Source organism: Nymphaea colorata, chromosome 9, assembly GCF_008831285.2.
Source record: "Nymphaea colorata isolate Beijing-Zhang1983 chromosome 9, ASM883128v2, whole genome shotgun sequence".
Taxonomy (NCBI): Eukaryota; Viridiplantae; Streptophyta; class Magnoliopsida; order Nymphaeales; family Nymphaeaceae; genus Nymphaea; species Nymphaea colorata.
Window position 1 is genome coordinate 18,953,350 of NC_045146.1, and position 20,588 is coordinate 18,973,937.

At 37.6% G+C, this 20,588-nt stretch overlaps 2 protein-coding genes across 2 annotated transcripts; one reads left to right on the forward strand and one right to left on the reverse strand.

Annotated features, from left to right (window-relative positions):
• Positions 1-1,262: 1,262 nt before the first annotated feature.
• Positions 1,263-2,608, reverse strand: LOC116260653 (peroxidase 4-like). The gene is made up of 3 exons (XM_031639095.2): positions 2,378-2,608; positions 2,080-2,265; positions 1,263-1,824 (listed from the first exon to the last, which is right to left on the reverse strand). Exons 1-3 carry the CDS (start codon positions 2,606-2,608, stop codon positions 1,267-1,269), a joined length of 975 nt encoding a protein of 324 aa, XP_031494955.1. The 3' UTR covers positions 1,263-1,266.
• A 3,367-nt stretch (positions 2,609-5,975) lies between these two features.
• On the forward strand, positions 5,976-17,900 carry LOC116259913 (uncharacterized). Its single transcript, XM_031637911.2, has 14 exons — positions 5,976-6,333; positions 9,270-9,414; positions 10,463-10,530; positions 10,604-10,657; positions 10,782-10,865; positions 12,376-12,461; positions 14,275-14,355; positions 14,634-14,764; positions 14,853-14,894; positions 15,644-15,720; positions 15,804-15,891; positions 15,969-16,050; positions 16,816-16,888; positions 17,651-17,900. The coding sequence occupies exons 1-14, from the start codon at positions 6,245-6,247 to the stop codon at positions 17,817-17,819; spliced, it is 1,269 nt and encodes a 422-aa protein (XP_031493771.1). The 5' UTR covers positions 5,976-6,244; the 3' UTR covers positions 17,820-17,900.
• The last annotated feature ends 2,688 nt before the right edge of the window (positions 17,901-20,588 follow it).

The following is a 20,588-nucleotide window of genomic DNA, read 5'->3' on the forward strand; positions in this document are numbered from 1 at the left end:
CGTTTGGTGTCGACATTCAACCCTAGAGATCAATATGAGTCGTTTAATGCACAGGATGCATACACTCTTGCACAAAAGTTTTATCCTGAAGATTTTCTAAACTCAGATTTTATGCGTTTAAATTATCAGTTGAGACATTACAAGAATGATACTTGTCATCATCCAAGTTTTCAAAATTTGGGTACACTATCAGATGTATGTGAAGCATTGATATGAAGTAGAAAAATGAAGAATATCCTTACGTATACAGGTTGGTTAGTCTCATTTTAACACTTCATGTCTCCACTGCAACCACAGAAAGGGCATTCTCTGCTATGAAACTTATTAAAACAAGGTTGCGTAACAAAATGGAGGATGAATTCTTTGCAGATTGTCTACTTTTGTATATTGAGAAAGAAATTGCTCAAATGATTTGGATGATATTATTGATGCCTTTTATAAGATGAAAAGTCGTAGAGCACAATTACAATAGGTAAAGTATTTTGTTGCATCTTTTTTATGTTAATGTTTATTTGAGTTATTATTTAGTTGTAATAATAAATGATATATTTTTTATTTACATTTTCTTGTGCAGGTGAATGAATGATGATATGGAACTATTTTCAATAAAAATAAAGACAAAAACTGATTGTATTGTATAGAAAGAGTGCAAAATTGCTTTATTAGGTAAGTAATATTTATTTTGGTTTTCTAGTTTGTAGATGTCTTTGTTTGCTATATTTTTTGTCGTGATATTTGTATGTTCACACCTACGTCACTGTAAAAGAAATAAAACACCTTATCTGTTTAGAAAAGATCGTATTTTGTGCTAATAACACAAACAATTATTAAAATGTGTCGTAGCACAAGTCGCGCTTCACGTTCATGACGTCGTCTATTATATATGACATATGTTCACTTCTATTACACTGTGGTTGGTTTGCAAATATCTAAAGTGTGTGAGTATATATATATATATATATATATATATATATATATATATATATATATATATAATGTATTACAGTTCGTTTGACCGTTCAACCCGCCCTGAGAAAAAATCCTGGCTCGGCCCCTACACACATATATAAATAATTTCCTTTAGATGGGCTTCATGCGCAATATACACTTACATCTTCATGCGCAATATACACTTACATATACTTTGCAGACCAACAAACTTAGGTATAAATTACAAAGAAATTAATAAGGACTCCAAATCACAATTAGAGAGAGAGGGGGAGAGATCCTTGGTGCAGGGCAGATACTTGGGTGGATATTTTCTGATCAGTTGACCCTCCGGCAGCTCACTCTCACCTCCCCATCGTCGGTGGGAGGGATCAAGTTTCCCAACTTCACCATGGCGTTGGCGAAGTCCACACTGAAAGCTTTGCCGTCATTGGCGTATGTCCTGACAATTTCGTCTGCAGAGCCGCCATTGAAGAGGACTTGGTCCGAATGAAGCAGGCCCCTCCTGTTCAGCAGCGCCTGGAAGTAGTTGTTGCCGAACCGCATGGGGCTCAGATGGTCCAACGGCGCCAAGACGTCGCCGCCGTCGCCGTCGTCGTCGGTCCTCGGACAGACGTTTTGGAGCGTGGCAGCAAAGTCGGGGTCGATGTCGGTCTCGTTATAGATGCGTTCGCGGAAGATGCTGCAGCGAGCGAAGCCGACGGTGTGAGCACCGGAAAGGGCGACCATCTCCCTCATGCTGAACCCCTTGTTCTGAAACTTCTTGGCGAGGTCGTCCAGGTCTTTGAATGGTGACGGCAACTGGCTGGCATCGTCTTTGTTGGAAGTCCTGGCATCTCTCCTTCCCAAGGGCACCTCATAAGTCGGTCCTCCCATCTGCCCACCAAATAATTTGTGATTCCACTTTATTAGGAAACAATATACACTCGAGTATTGATCGACTTTTTAGTTATCTAAATCTGAAATTGAAATTAGAACATTGGTTTTGAATAAAATTGAAACAGAATCTTTTCTTATAAACTGCTTACTATGATGATAGCAGTTTTGCAACGCAGGCGATCAATTGTATCGCTACCAACTTCAAAAAAAATTAGTTTACAAGACATGAATTACAAGAGCCTGACTACATACCTCTACGACGGAGTCGCGAGCAGCAATGGCGAGGATGTCAGAGCAGGAAACAACGGCGCCGCCGCCGCAACTACCGTCGACCTGCGACTTGATACTGTCGATGACTTCGAATCCCCTGAGGGTGAGGTTAGGGACAGCCTCCTTCTCTCCGTTGTCAACATCAAGAAGGATACCTCCATCGCATCCCTGTTGATGATCACCATTAGTTAACAAATCTAATACTGATCTCCTTACGTCCATTTGAAGGCGTTTGATATGTCAGAAACAAAAATTCATTGGCGTTTTCGGAGACACTCACATTGACAAAGCAATCATGGAAGAAGAGACGCAGAATGGATGCTCCCATACGTGTTTCCGCATTGAGAGCCGACCTCACACCAGCACGCACCGTTTCGAAGACGGACGGACAAGTCTTGGCGTAGAAGGAGACAGATAACTGCGCCGTGGCAATACCGGAGAAGAAGAAGGAGATACCGAGAATGATCGCAAGAGAAACAGCGCAGAAACGATATCCAGGTGTAGCCGCCATCATCGTGTATCCAAAGCTCACCTCCGCTTACCTACCAACAGCTAATTGGCTCCCTTCTCCCTTGCTGTTGATCTCGTGTGTGCTCATGGGATGGAAAACAAGTACTAATGGCTGACATGAAGCATGGAGCGACCTCTATATATAGGCTCCTCTGGGTATTTTGAATGAGAAAATTTTCATTTTAGGACCCATCCTTTAGGTCGGATCGATATTTTGACTGAGACTTGGCCTTCGTGGAGGGGCGCCGCTCGTCTCAGCGTCTGCCCCCACATTCTCGAGCGACTTCAACGTTCGCTTCTTCGATTGCTTGTAGCGTGGCTTTGATTTCCTTTTGGTTGAACTCGTCATAAGAGATGAGATGAAATCTTGTACTTTCGATGAACTTCTTATATCTCCGATTTACGTGCATTACAAGGGGTACATTCATGCGATTTGAAGCGATATTATCAGACTCCGCCGGAGGAAATCCGTGTCATTTTTCATATGATCAAGAGTTTAATGAGCAATTTGTAAATATTTTAAGAATTTTTTTCGTCTTTAATTCGTTTTTATATTTATATTTATAGTTTAGAAAAAAAACAAGTTCCTTTAAAAACAAGATTAGTTTGGTTCTATTTCGGTTATTAATTGCCATAATGAGTTGTACAAAGACCCCAAGAGTGTGGTGTAATGTATCACTTTTGCATATTCTGTGGAAATAAAAGAGCAAAAAAGGTTTAGCAGAAAAAGGGAAGAAGGCCCCCACTACGAGTGGCCATTGGCCGAGAGAAAATTTGTCTGCAAAATCTATCTTCTCTTCCTTGCACCAGATATATGTAAACTCTTTTGATACCCTAGTTTCTCCCCTCTCTCTCTCTCTCTCCCTCTCTCTTGCTCTCTCAACTCAATATAACGTCTTGCTTAATTTGTAATGCTTTTGATTCCAAAATAGCTAACTACTTAAATGAACTCAGAACTTTTAAGTAGTAGGATTAGTGCAAGAAATTATGCTTTTTCGATGATATGTTTATAAAAAAGATTTTATAAGCCAACTATCGATATATAATGAGACTATTGATTTAAAACCTTTACAAGTTTTAATCAAAGCTAAGCATATAAGTTTTGAATATTATATTTCTTAATATGTATATAAGTTGTCTGACAATTTTTCAAAAGATATATTTGATTCATTAATAAAATTAGAGGAGTAAGAAGAGTATTTCATCCTACTACCCAACAAAAAGTAGAAGCCTTAGGTCTACTTTTATTGTTTGAGGAGATAATTTCATGATGCTTCATATCGGTGTTTTCTTTTTACACTGTAAAAGGTTGATGCTTCGGAAATTTGATTAGCCCCCTACCAATCCCCGGTCGCATCAACCTCCTTGGAAATGATAAACTAATATGGTTGTCTGTCTGCCATTTTGTACCAGTTCTTAGGAGCAATCTAAAATTGAAAACTGCAAGATTCAATTTGAGATGGTGCGAACGATCTAAAAGGAAATATTGGTGGCCGTTGATAGAACACGGCGTTTAATTTTGAATAAGCTTGTTAAAAACAATTATTGTTTTTGATTTATTGGCGTCTTTCTCCTTTTCTTCTGGACTACAAAAGCTTTTGTCAGCATGTTGCTGTTTTTGTGTCTTCCTCTCTTTTAACATTTCATTTTGTTCACACTTAACTGCACCAGCTTATCACAATGGGCAATTTTTTATCAATGGGCGATTGAAATTTTGAAGCATATCTCTTTTTATTTTTGATTGGGTAGATTTAGGCAGGCCTGACCACACTTCAAGTTCCGAGGCACATCTTTCCAAACTAACTTCCATTGGTCGGGCACGAGACACGTAATGGATGTGTTTCTTGTTCGATACTCATGGGCACTACTAAAAAAAAAACTGTTTTTTGTGAAAACTGAGACTTGGATTCTTATTCGGTTTAAAATAAACATTGGATTGAATAGTAATTGTACTATTAGTGAGTTTATGTATGTATTCTTATTAATAAAATTATTGCATTAATTAAAAAATAAATTAATTTAATATTCTACTGTCATATGGACTACAAGGAATATTAGATTGACAATTATGCCTTCCAATGAGCTCTTTTATCCTTTTCTATTTATTGAAAGCAAATTTAGATTAATAATTCATTCAGATCTCTTCATCCTTTTTTTCCTTTTCAATGTAAGACTCAAACATCAATAAGGAGGTCATATCCTCGTTGATTGTTATTTCGTCTAGGTGCTGAAGAGAAAGGAGTAAGAGTCTTGAAGGAGTTATAAAACTAAAAAGACAAGTGACCAGAAACATTTATAGAAATGACCTTCAAACGCTTTATCAGGGTTGTTGGTTGTTTAACATCCAAACTGGATTTTGGATCAGATTCAATTTTGAATATAACTACGAATTTCAAATCAAAATCAGTTGCAGATTTAGAAATTGGATCAGTATATAAACTTTTCTTCATTCACATTTGAATTTGAATATGATAAATAGGCATCTGATTGGAATTTGATTTATTGACATCCATATTACCAATGTAAAAGGAGGTGTGGGCTATGTGTGGGCAATTGTTTGGAACCCAAAAAATTTATATTTTTATATTGATATTTTTAGCAAATTTTCTTATTTACATATTGATGCCCCTTAAAAATTAAAAATCTTATACCTGGCGCCCCTTGGCTAAAAGTTTTTGGCTCTGCCCTTGCATGTTACCAAATTCACGACCCATGCTTTCATCATCCACTAAAGCATTGTATTGGATGAAACCATATGAAGCATAAATTAAAAAGTAGATACCAGGCGACTTTGGGTAAGGGATAAAAACCAAACCTCTTAAATTCTTATTAAAAAGGGTTTAAAACAAAATGTGAACCTTTTAATGTGTTTATGAACACTAATTTATTAATGTAAATCATGTTTTAGTTTAAATCATATTTGAAAAAAAGTTGATCATTCTACTATTAAAATTTTAATGTTATAAGAACCGTTCACTTTTTATTATTAACAAACATTATTCAGATAAAAATAATTAATTTAATTATGTTTCTCACTAATCATTCTTAAGATCATATCTATAAGGTTAGATTGTCAAAATATATTTTAATAATTAATTGTAATGGGTCTAATTTTTGTCTCTTGCCGGATTTTACCAACCTTTCGTAGAAATTGAACAAGATTTGTTATTGAAGAATTAGCAAGTACCATATTCTTGTCATTGGGCTAAATTTATATTATCAATAAAAAAAATATGCTAGGCGTTTCTGCAATAGTGCAAGATTTTGTTATTGTGCAACATGGTTTATATATTGTTCCAATATGGCCGAATGATTCATGCCAGAACAGGTTCTATGTTTCGGTGTCAATTATAGATAGTCGAAAGCGTTAGCTTCATAGCATGGAGGGTGGTATTCGGTGAAGCGAAGTGGAACGGGAAGCGAATCGGGTGAAAAGAGAGCAGGTTTCTTGGGGACTACCGATTATGGCTGACCCAACTGAGTGTCTGGGAGGGAGTGAAAAACGGAGGAATGGACACGCGCTGCTTCTTCCCGCTTCCTGAACCCTGCCCCCTCGAGCTTCTCTAACTTCTTCCCCATACGCATCGTCTCTCAGTTGCTTCACACACACACAGAGAGAGAGAGAGAGAGAGAGAGAATGGGAAACCTGCTTCAGAAAGAGCAACCCCCACCAGTCGTTCTGGTCCCTCCGTTGTTCGATTTCCCTCCCCTCGCTGCTCGAACAAGGTCGGTCTGTCTGTCTGCCTCTGTCTCTGTCTCTCTTAAATTGAGGTTGACCGACGTAATAATTTTTTGTTTATCTCTTCTGCAAGTAAAACCTGGTACGGAATATCGATTTGGGTGCATGTGAACTTGGGGAGCAATTGGGTGTGTGAAGTTTAACGTCATTGGTTTGGATTCCATATTGTTATCTTATCGAGAAATGTGAACTTGGGGACCAATTGGGTGTGTGAAGTTTAACGTCCTTAGTTTGGTGATTGCATCTAAGCTGGGGAGAAGCAGCCATGGTTGTTTTTTTAATCCTGGTATTCCTCTAACCAAGTAGTTTTATGAACCATGATGGCTGCAATTGGGAGGATCTTGAAAACAAAGTCCAGAGTCCGTTATACGGTGAATTTGAAACCAAGCAATTATGCCTCTAAAAGCACAAAATTATCTAGAAAGAATGAAAGATGGAGGATGAAAATATAATCTCTCCTGATGAGGGAACGTCGCATATATACAGCAATCAGCTTTGCCGTCCCACACAGTTATCTTTGATAGCTCCCTCGTTTCATCAAAATCCACAGTTAGGAAGCTTCAACGCAGGATTGTCCTCCCATATCAATAATCCTTGTTTCACGTTGTGTGTTGACAGGATCATCCTCCTTTCATTGCCACACAGGATAGAACTTAGAAGCTGCATCGAACTACAATCGCTAGAACACCCAATGGAACACAATTGGATGGGACTGTCCTTCGGCTTTTACTGTCACACTGACACATACTCAACAGCACGGGAACTAAAATCGATTTTTATCTGTAACTATAAGAATCCACAGTCAAAGTGCTTTTGCTGAGGACATCTGCCAACTGATTTTGAGTTGAAATAGGGCGTACTTGGAGAATGTGATTTGCAACATGTTCTTGTATAAGTAAGCCTCAGTTATGTTCCTTAAGGACATGAAAAGGTCAGTTAGTATTTCAGCAGTGTCCTCTTTGTTGCACTGGAATATGGGAGGATGAATGAGAAAATCGATGCTTGATAATGAGCAGTGAAATCCAAATTTCTCTCAGATTTGCAATTACAGTCATATGTGGTTTCAGTTCTGGAGCCGATAGATTATAGTTTGTTTCTTTGAGATTGCCAAGCAATGTAAATTGTTGTCAAATACAGATTGCATGTTTATTTGTAGAGCACTGATCATCTGCCTGACCTGCTTAGTGAGCTTAAATAAGGAATGTGGTGGATAGCAGTTTATGAATTATTCACAGACGAATTTTGATGGGTGTAAAATATGCATATCTGCTGCATTATATGATGGAAAATTTACCCCTTCGTTCACAACAAATGTAAGGTTTTGCCAAGAGTAATGTGTTACGATATAATACAGTTAACATTGATAGCAAAACAGTATGATAATCTATACATTTGCAATTAAATCATCCCTTGGGAATTGACGGCTGCATATTTGTCCATTATGTCACATAGGTACAGGTACGGTTGGTATAGAGCATTTTCAAAGAACTTGGGTAGGGGGATGCCGTCATACATACTTATAACTTTCTCTCTCTCTCTCATCTATATATATATATAGAATTAAGATTTTACACAAACATAACAACACATTCATGATTCAAAATCTGTAGATTCTAACTTATAGTTTTGTCTAGGAAATCAAATAAAATGTGAAGCTTCAAGCTAGGTATACGCAGCATAAATTTGTAATTTTTATGCTATATATAATATCAAGGAATCAAGTTATGCATACACAGTAATACCCAATTAAAAAGAAGCCCGATTTTTAGATGGACGTGAACTCGATCAAGGGTGACCAAGTCACAAATGGGCTGATTCAACCCCAGGTATGTTGACCATACTGGGTATGGCCTTCACCATTCCCGAGGCTGTACCAGGTATGGATATTGCTCCATTTGAGCAGTACCCGTGTGACATAGGTTGTCAGCATACAGAGAGGTTGGAAAGATCAAAAAGCAGTATATCTCGATGGTGTGCATGATAACACACACAAAATAGTTAGTCTTTCATTGCAATGCATATTTTCTCCTTGAGAATTGCCTATATTATCATTATCCACATATTCTGATGGTTCACAGCACAAAGATCTGGGTAATAGTAAACTTGTCATTTGGAAATATTTGGTAACACTTGATGCGCTTTGATTTAGGCTGGATTATTCTGGGCCCACTATAACATTCTAGGAGGCCGATATTGCTTCTTGTCTTGATATTGTCCATAAGCAAATTGCTGCAACTTGTGGCATGTCTGAGGATATAACAATTTGTGCTTCTACTTTGTTAAGACTCTTAAGAGTTAAGGAATATCCAGTAACATGATAGATGAACTTGTTGAGAGATTGCAATAGCAGAAGCAAATAAGGATTATCCAAAACCATGAGGAATCCTAATCTGGTGAAGTGAAACCACATTATGCATCAATGTTGCACATGGACAGAGACGAGGGTTGTTTACGCAATGCCCTTGAAAATTAAAAACAATGTCATTCAGAAGATCGGTGAGTGTACACTTCACACACACACACACATGCATGCATGCTTTCAAATGCACACACAGGGTAAAGATGAAGATTACATTATCCTTCTCAGATTTTTCTCGCGTTGACCTTTTTTCTTGTCCTTGCGGGTCATCCTTTTGGTGAATGTACTGCTGGAAGCCTCAAGAGTTATTGTCATCATTAATTTATTAGTCTTATTGATACGGTTCATCACTGCCTTTGCATGGACAACATTATGTGATTGCATGTATAATTTACTATCAGAGAAACTTTTTAATCTAATGTTTCTTTTTCTTTTTTGAGATTTACAGTGGAGTAGAAACTCTTACTATCTCTTTAAATACCAGTTGCAGTGAAAAAAAAATTCTCCTATTATTGGTGAAGGGATGGAATTAACTTCTTAGTTTGGATGTTGAAATGTGTACAGAATGCTGGTGCCTGCATATGACTTTTTGCTTGGGAAGCTTGCTAGGAGATGTCTGTTTGAAGAGTACTTTGAAAAAGCTGGGAATTTTACCACAAGTATATTGTTGAAGCCTATAGATGATTCTCATGTCGACTTGGTGGCAACTGTATCCAAGAATTTTTGCTCTCTTATTTCTCATCTGAACTATTTCTTCAATCATTTCTCAAGTTTTTAGTAACTCTGTATCAGACAGCCCTGATATGTCTAGAACATTAGTCAAAACTCAATTGAATGGTTAATTAATTAAAAATTGATAAGTATCAAGGTTTTAGCATTGTGGAGTTCATGCAACACTACTGATGTTAGGGTGTATGATATAATTCTTACAACATGGGTAGGATACACTTTTGAATCAAATTTTAGGGTCGATTATGTAGCTGTTGTCTTAGATTTGACATTGAGCCATAACATGCCATGGTGTTTACTTTGGCATTTATGCATATAACATTAGTTTGAATGGATCCTTGGCACTTCTTGGTTTGCATTTCCCCACCTCATTTAGATGCTCTCCATCTATAAATTTGTGTGGCTTTGTTCTTCTGCATTTGCACCAGGAAGGTGGTCTTTTCAAATATTTTTCAAATGTGAAGTTCAAACTTGCATGCAAGTGCTGTTGATAGTGATGGCCTTTGGTAATGTTATAGTTAGAGAAGGTTTTTATCGTTGCAAGTCTTCAAATCCTTGGTTGCATTACATTTGTTGTCATTACAAAGACACTTCTAGGCTTGTATAAAAGATTTGAGCATTACCATTGGTGATTATTCAAGAAAAAAAGAAAAGAAAATTCATTTTTTTAATGTTTTTTGTTCTTAAATCATCGAAATCACCATGATAATGACTATGAGCTACAATAAATTCTGGTTTTGTAATTGGGCACTAGAGAGGAGGAGGGAGGGGCTGAAGGAGCTATCTTCCAGCAATGATTATCATGCTGCAATAACTGCTTGAATGATTAGGTGTTGTAACTTCCTTGGTGAAATAAAACTTGAATTCTTATTACTATGTCTTACTTATGGTATGGCACGCATGACTAGGCAGGTTAATTATTGTAATCCTTTTTCAGATGATTGTAAGAATTGACAGTTTAGGGGAACATGTTTGCACCAATTACATGATATGGATTTGAAAGTGATATTTTTCCTTAACAGCTTCAGGTGTCAGGGCCCTTTGACCCAAAAAGTGGGGGCAATGTTTCTGGGGATGCAATATTTCGTTGGCAAAGGTCTGTGAAAGTGTATTCTTTCACCAAAATGTCTCCTTCTCTGACCACACCTATTCTTGCTTCATCTGGACAGGGATGTTGATGATCCAAATACCTTTATGGATCTTTACATGTCTAGCTCTGAACAGTAAGTTGGTAATCTACTTTTGATAAATATTTTATTTGGTATTTTCAACTTATCTGCATCAGTTTCTCATAGGCAATTAGTGGCATGTTCTAACTATCTTATTTTTTCTGTTTTGAGTTCTCAGGATTTTGCGCATGAGGTCATGTGCTTACTACCCTAAGCATGGGATGGGGATGTTTACTATATTGCCATTGTTATTAAAGAAAAGGTATACTCTTCTAGAGATCTTCAATTCTGAATCTCTGTGTCTTGTCTTATAAGTCAATGTGATAATTGACTAATTATCATTTAAAAACTATTATTGTTTGGTAGTAAGATTTGATTTAACAGGAAATATGTTTTGACCTCCAAAATTTTGTAACAACCTTTTCCAAATTTGTTATTCTTGTTTGTTCCAGTGCTTGTTCTTGCTTTGCATTTTGAACTCATTGTAGATGTGGGCTTGAAATGACAATATAGATTGTATTCTGACTTTGAACGTGATGATTAAAATGAATTCTTTATAAAATCCCTTGAGATGATTACATCTAACAATAGATTTTTCAATAGGAAATGTGAACATGGCAGCTTGTGTTTTAAAAGGAAAAGAATTTTCATTCAGGATTATAATATATAATGATACATATGTACATACATATATGTATGTAGACAAACACACACACACACACGCACAGAGCCCTATCCCCATATTCCACTTTTTTGAAAATGCTTTCTACCAGTGTCCACATCCACACCCGTGTGACATATAGGTGACAAGTAAGCACCAGCAAGGATATCAAAAGGGTCAAGAGTTGGAAAGTTCACAATATGAAAATTGAGAAGTAATATGAACATTTCCTCTAGGCACTAACCTATGTAGCCTTATTCAATTTGTCATCTAGTGCATTTGTCAATAACTAGTGGAAATATCTGATATGGGTTTCTGCTGGAAGGAACAAATATATCTTCATTATCTTCTACAAGGATCGAACTTACCACCACTGCCATAGACCTCTGGAAGCTGGTTGAAAACTGAGATTTCCTTATTTTATATGCATGTTTCTCCATATAAGAAGATGAACGCAGGTAACTAAAAGAACTTGCATTTGTGAAGATGCAATCCATTAACTTGCGGAGGACAAAGATGAATACTTACTATTTTTGGCAGGTCTGATGATAGTGGATATTGCGACATACCTTGGTGTAAATACCGTATGAAAGGCCCTTTTTCAATTGCAAACACTTACTTGTGGTGTTGCAATTTTGACATCTAGGGAGGAGGACAAAAAAGAACAAAGTTACTATCATATCATAGGCAGCTCCAACAATTGAATATAACTTGTGATGCTATAAATACAGTATGAAAACTTTATGAAACACCTTCTCCATAGGGGTCTGCAAACATATAATTGTGGTATTTCACTTCTAAATATCTTGTGTGATGTTCAAAACTTGGTACCCTTTTCTCCTTCACCATGTTTACTGTGTTAAATATGTCAAGTAATCAGTGGGGAGGGAGGGAGAGAAAGAGATCTTTCAACTTTCTCTTACTTCATCAATGGGATATATGCATGAAAATACACAAACAACTCATAGAAACAAATGGGAAATGTGTTACTTTAGTTTTAAAACTTACATTACATAAACGATCACTTTTTAGAACTACTTCCACCATATTGCCTATCAAAGAACCTTCATAGATCTGCTCATTTGGTTCTGTACACTTAATTCTTATGTAGGACTTGTCCAGAGGATTATGGAGTTATTGGCTTGAGATATGGTTCAGGACAGCTGTCAATTGGGACCACATTCACCCCTTTCTCAGGTTTGATATTTCATATATCTGATCTTTTCTCTTCTAGATTGTCAATCAGCCGAAGTTTTCTCTCATTTAACAATTGTTATTTGTTAGTATTTTAATTTAGTATATTAAGCATGTGCAAATGAAAACTTGAGACACGTTTTGGTAAATATCACCACTATAGTATAATAGAATGAATGTAGATACTGTACAACCCTAAAGTGCATTTTATATGCATGATCATGGGATAGACACTTGACATAGGAAGCTGAATTTGAGGTTAGTACTTAGTAACAGTTAAGAAAGTGTGAAGTTATGTTAAGTTAGCTGGAAAAATTTGAAGAAGTTTTACACTAAACTATTTATTATCTTTGTGGTAGTATACCAGTCCCACCACCAGTTGCATTGATGGCACTGCCATGACGAACTGAAAAGCAAATTGAAATATTCCTGTTATGTCCACTTGGGCCTGTTTCCATCTCAAAATGGTAACTGGGCTTGAGCATCCAGAAGCAGGATCAAACTGATAGTCACCAGCATGGACTTGCAGAATTCAGGACCCAACAATGTTTGGTTCGTCATAAGAATGAGAAGGTTAATATTCAGCCTTAAGAAATTTATGTAATTTTAGGTTGTCATACCTTGATGTATGAATTAGGATGGGTGAATCATAAGTCATACCTGATAAAGCATAGTTGCACCACTGAAACTAGTTTCAAGGATGTTTTCTATTGTTTCTCTTCATAAAGTAACGTATTATACACTATGGTCTGTGATGTTTGAAGCTGTGAATATCCTCTATCACTAGCATCCCATTTAGCTGTGTTATTCAACACATCATTAAACTTTTGAAGTAAAAGCACACTAAGATATTACATGATGTATATATTGATAGAGTTGTTGCTCAGATGGCATGAACTTGGCCTGTGCTGCTGACATTTTGTCTTTGTCCTCCTCATTTTCTGTGTTCTTCTTCATCTCTAGCGGCAGCAAAAAGCTGTCTTTAGGTCAATCCAGTCGTTTCATCAATGTATACATAAAGCTTTAATTCTGCACTTTATGCATCTTTCCATACTTTATTCTCTCTGCTTGATATTTCATGGTATAATGCTTGTCATCCATTCTGTCAAAATTTGTTTAAATGGGATTCTGAATGGGTTTGACAAATGGAAAATGATGTTTTTTAAGTGGGATTCTGAATGGATTGAGAAATGTGAAATGAAGGTAAAACATGGTGTATGGGTGGTGACTATCAGATGTTTTTCTTGTCCACGACTCCATGAGATTATTGGACCCAGATTTGATGCTGATCTTCATTGTTGTAAAGAACTTAGCGTCTTTCCAGAAAACCTCTTTTTGAGGATGTTGGCATAGCTAGATGATATTGATATAAGAATAAACCTTTTCCCATATAGTTTTGAATTTTTTAATCTTACGGAGTACGTGTTTGGCATGTATGGTTTCCATGGAAGGTCTCCAGCCGTCAGAGGATGGGTTATTGGTGAGCCATTGAGATTCTCATACCCTTTGAGCTAAAGGAAGTTCATTGTGGAGAGAAGACGGGAAAGGGATTGGTTGCAGCTTCTCCATAGCAATGTAGTTGGGGATGTAGAGAGATTGTGTATGTGGACCTTTATTATGGAGAAACATTTAAATTAGTAGTGGGACTCTTCTGCTGCTTGTTATTTTGATAGGGATGAGCTGCATGTGATTCTATATAATGGGATTCTGGTAGTTATCACTTTCTCCATCATTTTATTGCCTATTTCTTCCTTTGAATATTATATATCCATGCCCTTCTTTATGACAATTTGATGTAGATACTCTATGAGTGCAGCTTCTGCAGAATTTCCAAACTGTGCATGGGCTGTGGGAAGAGCTGGAAAATTAACTGCTGGCATCCAGTATAAGCCACTGAGTGAGTTCAAGCCACTGGATTTGTTTAAATTTGTGATTGCAGCTGATTTTATTGATACCAAATTTCCAACAGCAAACTTGATATATGAGTGTAACGGGAACCTGTTGATTAGTAGTAAGCTTTGTGTTTTTTTTCCTGTTCACATAGATTTCTTTCTAATGTCCAAGCAAATATTAAATTGCATATATCTGCAACATTTAGTTTTGCTGTTTTCCAAAGGTATGATGCTTAGAGTTTTATAATTGCTCTCATTATTTTGACTTTTGATGTTTTAATAGTTGGGAGTACAAGTAGAGAAAAGCTTAACAACTTAATAAACTGGAGTTGCGCTATTGGTTATGGACTAGGCTTAACCAGCCCCTTAAGCCCCTCCTTCAGTTTTGGCCTTGAACTTGTTAAAGGTTCACAGGTTAGTCACATGTAGCTTTGATGAAATTTTATATGCATATGTTTGATGGATTAAACTGTTTCCACATTGACAAATTTTTCCTGTACAGCTGATAACGTCGTTCTATCAACATGCAGTGGTTCAAAGAAGGGTATGTTTGTAACTGAGTTCTATAGCCTTAGTTATTTTACTTTATCTTTCAAACGTTTGACCTGCATGCTTGGAATTTCGGAGATTTGCTTAACTGATGACACTACTCCACATTTCAAATACTGATACGACAACTATTTGGCCATACCACTCTAGCACCTTCAGAAAGTGTTATTTCTGTTACTGTATTGAGGTTGGATGGTGTCTAAGACTGCAAAGTTAACAGGTTTATCATCCTTGTATATTCACTTCATTTCAATATTATTCAGCAGAAAGGTTGCAGTTTAGGTTTCCTTTTTCATTTTTGGGATATGGCTACAAACCCACGACAATAATGAAATCTTTGAAAATGACCCTCAAATGCCATCATATTAGGTGAAGGCAGAATAAAAAAGGACAAGACAGGAGTCCTGTATGCAAGCTGTAAACCTTGTCCATACAATAAATGCAGAACTTTTCTTACAAAGCATAACTCTCATTTGATGACCTGTTGTGAGTATGTTAACTATGTGCCTTCTGCTAGACAATTTTGTTCTAATGGTTCCATCTGAGACAGACTTGTAAATGTGCTTATTTCATTCACCACATTTATTGGAAGAAACAAAAGAAAGTGGTTTTTTCAATCTCTTGGATATGCATGAATTTCTATGGTCTGATGTGCTCCATGGTTCTGCCAATTGCTCGTGAAAGTTTACTTTGTACTTTGCAATGCTGTACAATTTACTGGTCTATATTTCTCTAATGTAACAGGTTAAGAATCCTTTTGAAGAAGATGAGGTAGTCGCCATTACAAACTACATAGATTTTGGTTTTGAATTGGCAACTAGGTACACCTAAAATTATTCATTATTTGGCTTCTATGAAGGACGGTGAATTATCAGCTAAAATTTCTATTTGGTTCTCAATTAAGGATTCAAGAAGCCAATGCACCAAACAATACAGAGTCAACTTTTCAGATGGCCGCATCCTGGCAGGCAAATAAAAACTTTCTGATCAAGGTGTGTTATGCCCTTTTCTTTGCTGTTGTAGGACAAATCAGGAAACTTGACTTATTGTATATAGATTCCATCTTCAGGGGAAGTTAGGCCCTCTTAGCTCTTCCATAGCATTAGCATTCAAGTCTTGGTGGAAGCCAGCCTTCAGTTTCAGCATTTCAGGTATGCCAAAAGTATATATGTTTTAATTACCTAAACTTTTTTGTTGGATACTATAATGCCTCATTCGTCTTCTTGATTAGATCTATAATTCTTGAAACTATTGTACAGAATTCCCATTAAAAAAAATAATGTTTCTATTTGCCCAAAATATTTGATACTGTCAAAAGGAGTTGGGACGCTAGGAGTTTTAGATCATTCTGTTATCATTGCTACCGTATAATTTATCATGACCAACAAGTTTAAACTAACTCTGTTGCCCTTTGATGCTAGTAAACAGAGCCAGGCCAATGTCATGCTCTAGCAGTTGTAATAAATTTCCAGCCATAAAAAATCTTTTGGCATTTCCAAACGAGTCAGGACGCCAGGAGTTCAAATTCATTCATTTTCTCGTTGTGATTTTTTCAGCATGATACTCTAAACCATCTCATCAAGTGTCATGGCTATAGGCCTGTACAATGTGTCATGACCAACAATTTGAACTGGAAGTCTGGAACCTGTTGGCTTCTTGGTGCTACTAAAAGGAGTCAGTTTAATGTCAACATGCTTTTTAAAGTTGTATTTATTTGCAAACAATAGATTTTATTTAAAGAAACTGTGGTACATACTATATAGAGAGATTCCAGTTGCTTCCAGTAGCATAGTAATGGTTGAAATGTAATGAAAAGAATGAAAACTTTTGATGTGGTGTCCCTTTGTTATTGATTGTTGCATTGCTTTCTGTTTGTGCGGTTTCGTATTTCTGATATTTGGACACTTATACCACAGCTGTTAAAGACCGTGCTGCTGGTAAAACGTCCTTCGGTTTTGGAATTCGAGTAGAAAACCTCAGGGAAGCCAGGTTTGTTCAGCTGATCAGTTTGAATAAGTTATCCTTTAATTCTTGTTATGTATCCTTCCATTGAATGCATGATGGTAAGTATTTTTGAAACTGAAAATAAAGTTTTGTGATATTATGTTTTTGGAACTCAATACTTTGTGGATAGAGTCTTACAGTGCTTTCCCTTGGTTGAGTGCATGGGCTTTCCCCTGATTCCGGTGACTTTTACTGATCAATTAATGATGTATTGTCATCAGTTCAGTGCCTTGGGGTTCATCATATTGATGATGAATCAAGTATTAGACTAGCCTTGAGGGGTGTATAATAGCTTCTCCGGATGGGGGGAGGGCACATGATGGGGGCATGTCTGCAATTTGATTCCTGTGGCCGTTACTACCCTGGGCTGTTGGTGAGGATTGATGTACCAACTTGAAGGTGCACCATACCCTCACTATTTCCCAACACCGCTCTAGACCCTGTGGACAAGGGGAAGGAAGGCGTCATTGCCTCATTGGCCTTCACACAGGCAGTGGACTCCCTTCCACTCACCCGAAATGAAGTGTTGAACTAATTATTGCTGGCAGAAAAGAAGTAAAAAACTATTGAACTGAAAAGCAGAACGAACAGATCTGAGGCTGTTCACTCATGTAACTTTGTCTTGGGAGAGTTGGTCTCTGAAGCTCATGAACATTGTTAGCTACCTGTTTCTTTTCTGGCTGATGTCTTTTCACAATTTCATATCAAACTCATGACTCTGACTGAATTTTCATACTCCAAATGAAGCTATGAAAGAGCAGATGCAAATTATGTGATGCTGACACCAACCAAAGAGCACCTCGCTGGAGATATTATTCAGGTGATTGGCAAGCGACCAATGCTGCAATCAGATATTGCAGGTGGAAACTTTGACAAGTTGCCAAGAGATTTGAGACCCATTGGCAAAGTTTTGTGACCGACAGCAAAGAAAGCCATGAAATTGCTAATATTATTTCATTACTTGATTTACTCAGTGATTGCAATAGTTGGATTGATATTCCTAGATTGAGGCTGTGCAGGAGGCCACTTTTTGTCTTGAGGACTCTACTGCAATTCATAAGGCACCAGATGGTACCTTCTTATTTGTTTATTCCCCTTGATGTGCGTACACGATTTTTGTAAATTTTAAATTTTGTTTCGAAAGCATAAGTTCATCAAAAGTTGGTGATGATAGATCAATTGATTATCTAAAAGCCTCTCTCTCTCTCCCCCCTTTTCCGTTGCCCATATTCTCGAAACTCCTCATTTCTTTTATTCCAACTTATGTCATCTTTGCTGTTTTGAGCACTGAACGTGTATCGTCTCTGTGTGTGTTTCAATTTGTCTGTTGGATCTGGCACCGTAATGCCTCGGCTCCGAACTTAATCCAGAACTTCGTTGCGAGATCCCAGTCGCATTTGGAGTTGAACTTGAACCGTTGTTGTTGGTAATTAGTCTAGCCTTGTCAATCCAAGTTTGATCTATTTGCAGTCTGATAAACAACAATATATTACAACTAACAAGGGTTCCAAGTGGTTTGGATCGGGTATGAGTTTCTAGTATATTGACCAGCTCTAGTGCATTTTTTTTGTACCAGATTCAATCCATTTGCTAGCCTTACCCGACTCGGGTCTGGCTTTAATGCATTTTATTGTTCCATATCCTATCCATCTGCAACCTTGAGTTCTTTTGTGGTGTTTGCTCACTTGATACTTGGCGGTCAGGCCCACATTTGATTTCTTTCATCTCAATAAACGGGTCCACCTTGTTGCTGTTTTTTGAAAGGCTTAGACTTGGGTCACTTCACTGATAAATCCTTGTTAGCCATTACTTCCTTGAAAGCCGACTGTGGGTTCACTTCATATGAATTGAGATTAAAAAAAAAAAACTGCAAATCCTTAAATTTTATGCTTAGGAAAAAATTAAATACATGATTAAAATTTGAGTGATTGGAACACTAGTTTTCATTAATTTGGCTATTAAATTTCATCCATATGAAATCCATTTTGATGGGGACAAACAACTATGTCATTTTTATAGAAGAAAGATCTAGAGAAGCAAGGGGAATGAAGGCAGGGAGCCTGAAGGTAAGGTGGGGGGACCTGTTAATGACAGCAACCAAGAAGCTGACTTGAGGATTCCTTGAACCAGAATTCCCATGTCTCTATCTCGTCACTGCTGACCCTTTTTTTTTTGGATAAATCTGCTAGAGGGACAGGCCTCCTGCTTTTTTTTGGGTGAGCAAGGGGTATTAAACCCACCGCCCGAAAAAGGCCCGAAGGCCCCCCCATTCCCCCTGCCTCCGGGGTCCTGAGCTGCGTCGGTGTCAGCGATAGCAACGGTGCACCCTTCAGCTGCCGCGCCCTACCGCCTTAAGACACAGAAACATAGTGCCCACGGGAATCGAACTAGAGACCTGCCTTAATACAGGCCCATAGCTCGACCAGCTACGCTATGCCCCTAGCTCGACCAGCTACGCTATGCCCCTTGAGGCGATAGGCCCCTGCTTTTAATATTAGATATTCACAAACAAAAATAAAACCTTCATACGGTTCTAGTTCTGCAAATATGGCTCTGTGAAGGGATCCCAGCTATCGTTGCTACGATTCCAATATCTAGAAAATTCTTTGTCCGGGATAACAGTAAGAAGATGCGTAGCTTCAGCGGCAGGCCATCCTTTGCAGCATCTGATTTTCTGCAACAAAACTTGATCAGCAGACGTGCATCCAAAGCTCCCATTAGTCCCGAAAACAGTGTCTTCAATCCTCCTCCTACAATCCTCATCATTAGCTCTCACATGTATACAGTCAGGGGCCAAAGAGCTACTGCGCAGAAAGTGAAGACATTCCCACAGAATAGAATCTGCTGTTTATGGAGTCCAAATGGCATCAAGATGTTTACTTTGATTCCAACGGATACCGTCCAAAGGGGTGCCCTCTATCTTCTGCCAAAACACTGTTCTAGAAATGGCTGTATTCTGGTTTGCCTTCCATGCTGCTTGGTCTGGGGTGGTTTCCATGAGAGTTGGGACCATGCAAGAGATACCAGCAGGATGGAGGAAGCTTTCGATGTGAGACGCTTCTTCAAGTAACATTCCCTTGATCGTGAGATTGGCCACCGCCTTCACAAGGTCATACATCCTATAGGGAATGGATGCAAAGAACACTCACCTTGACAGCAATCCTTCCAAAATTTGATGATCTGCCAATTGCCTACTTGCCATTGAGCATGTTCTTTTATAAATTGCCAGGCGTTGCAGATGCGTCTCCTCCATGAAGCTGATACACGATTCCCTTTGGGGCATTGGTCCCATAAGATGTGCATGTAATGTAGGTGACAAGACTCCAATAACTGGGCAGGGCAGCAACAACATGCTTTATGAGACATTCATCCCCCATTCTCATATCGTTTTTTTTTTTTTTTTTTTTTTGATAGGAGATGAGTGCAAGAAGAGGAAGAATGTCAACGGATCACATATCTAACTGAGCTGCTTCAAAAAAGTCGAATATGAAAACAAAATTAACATTCATTAAGAAATGAGATCGAATTCGGATTTAAAAATGACAACATTGGTTTGGATTTAACTTTAAATAAATATCTGCTCAGATTCAAATCAGTTTCAAATAAATATCATATAATCTAATTTGTGTACATCTCTCTCGCAATGGGGTTCGGATTCAGTAATGTATTTAAAATTCAGATTCAG

Excerpts from the sequence above, each read along its gene's own strand:
- LOC116260653 (XM_031639095.2), bottom strand. The coding sequence starts at position 2,608 with ATGGCGGCTACACCTGGATATCGTTTCTGCGCTGTTTCTCTTGCGATC. Across the intron at positions 2,266-2,377 it reads TCCATGATTGCTTTGTCAAT|GGATGCGATGGAGGTATCCT; the intron begins GTGAGTGTCTCC and ends GATCATCAACAG. Across the intron at positions 1,825-2,079 it reads CTCGCGACTCCGTCGTAGAG|ATGGGAGGACCGACTTATGA; the intron begins GTATGTAGTCAG and ends TTTGGTGGGCAG.
- LOC116259913 (XM_031637911.2), top strand. The coding sequence starts at position 6,245 with ATGGGAAACCTGCTTCAGAAAGAGCAACCCCCACCAGTCGTTCTGGTC. Across the intron at positions 6,334-9,269 it reads CCCCTCGCTGCTCGAACAAG|AATGCTGGTGCCTGCATATG; the intron begins GTCGGTCTGTCT and ends AAATGTGTACAG. Across the intron at positions 14,765-14,852 it reads AACTTGTTAAAGGTTCACAG|CTGATAACGTCGTTCTATCA; the intron begins GTTAGTCACATG and ends TTTCCTGTACAG.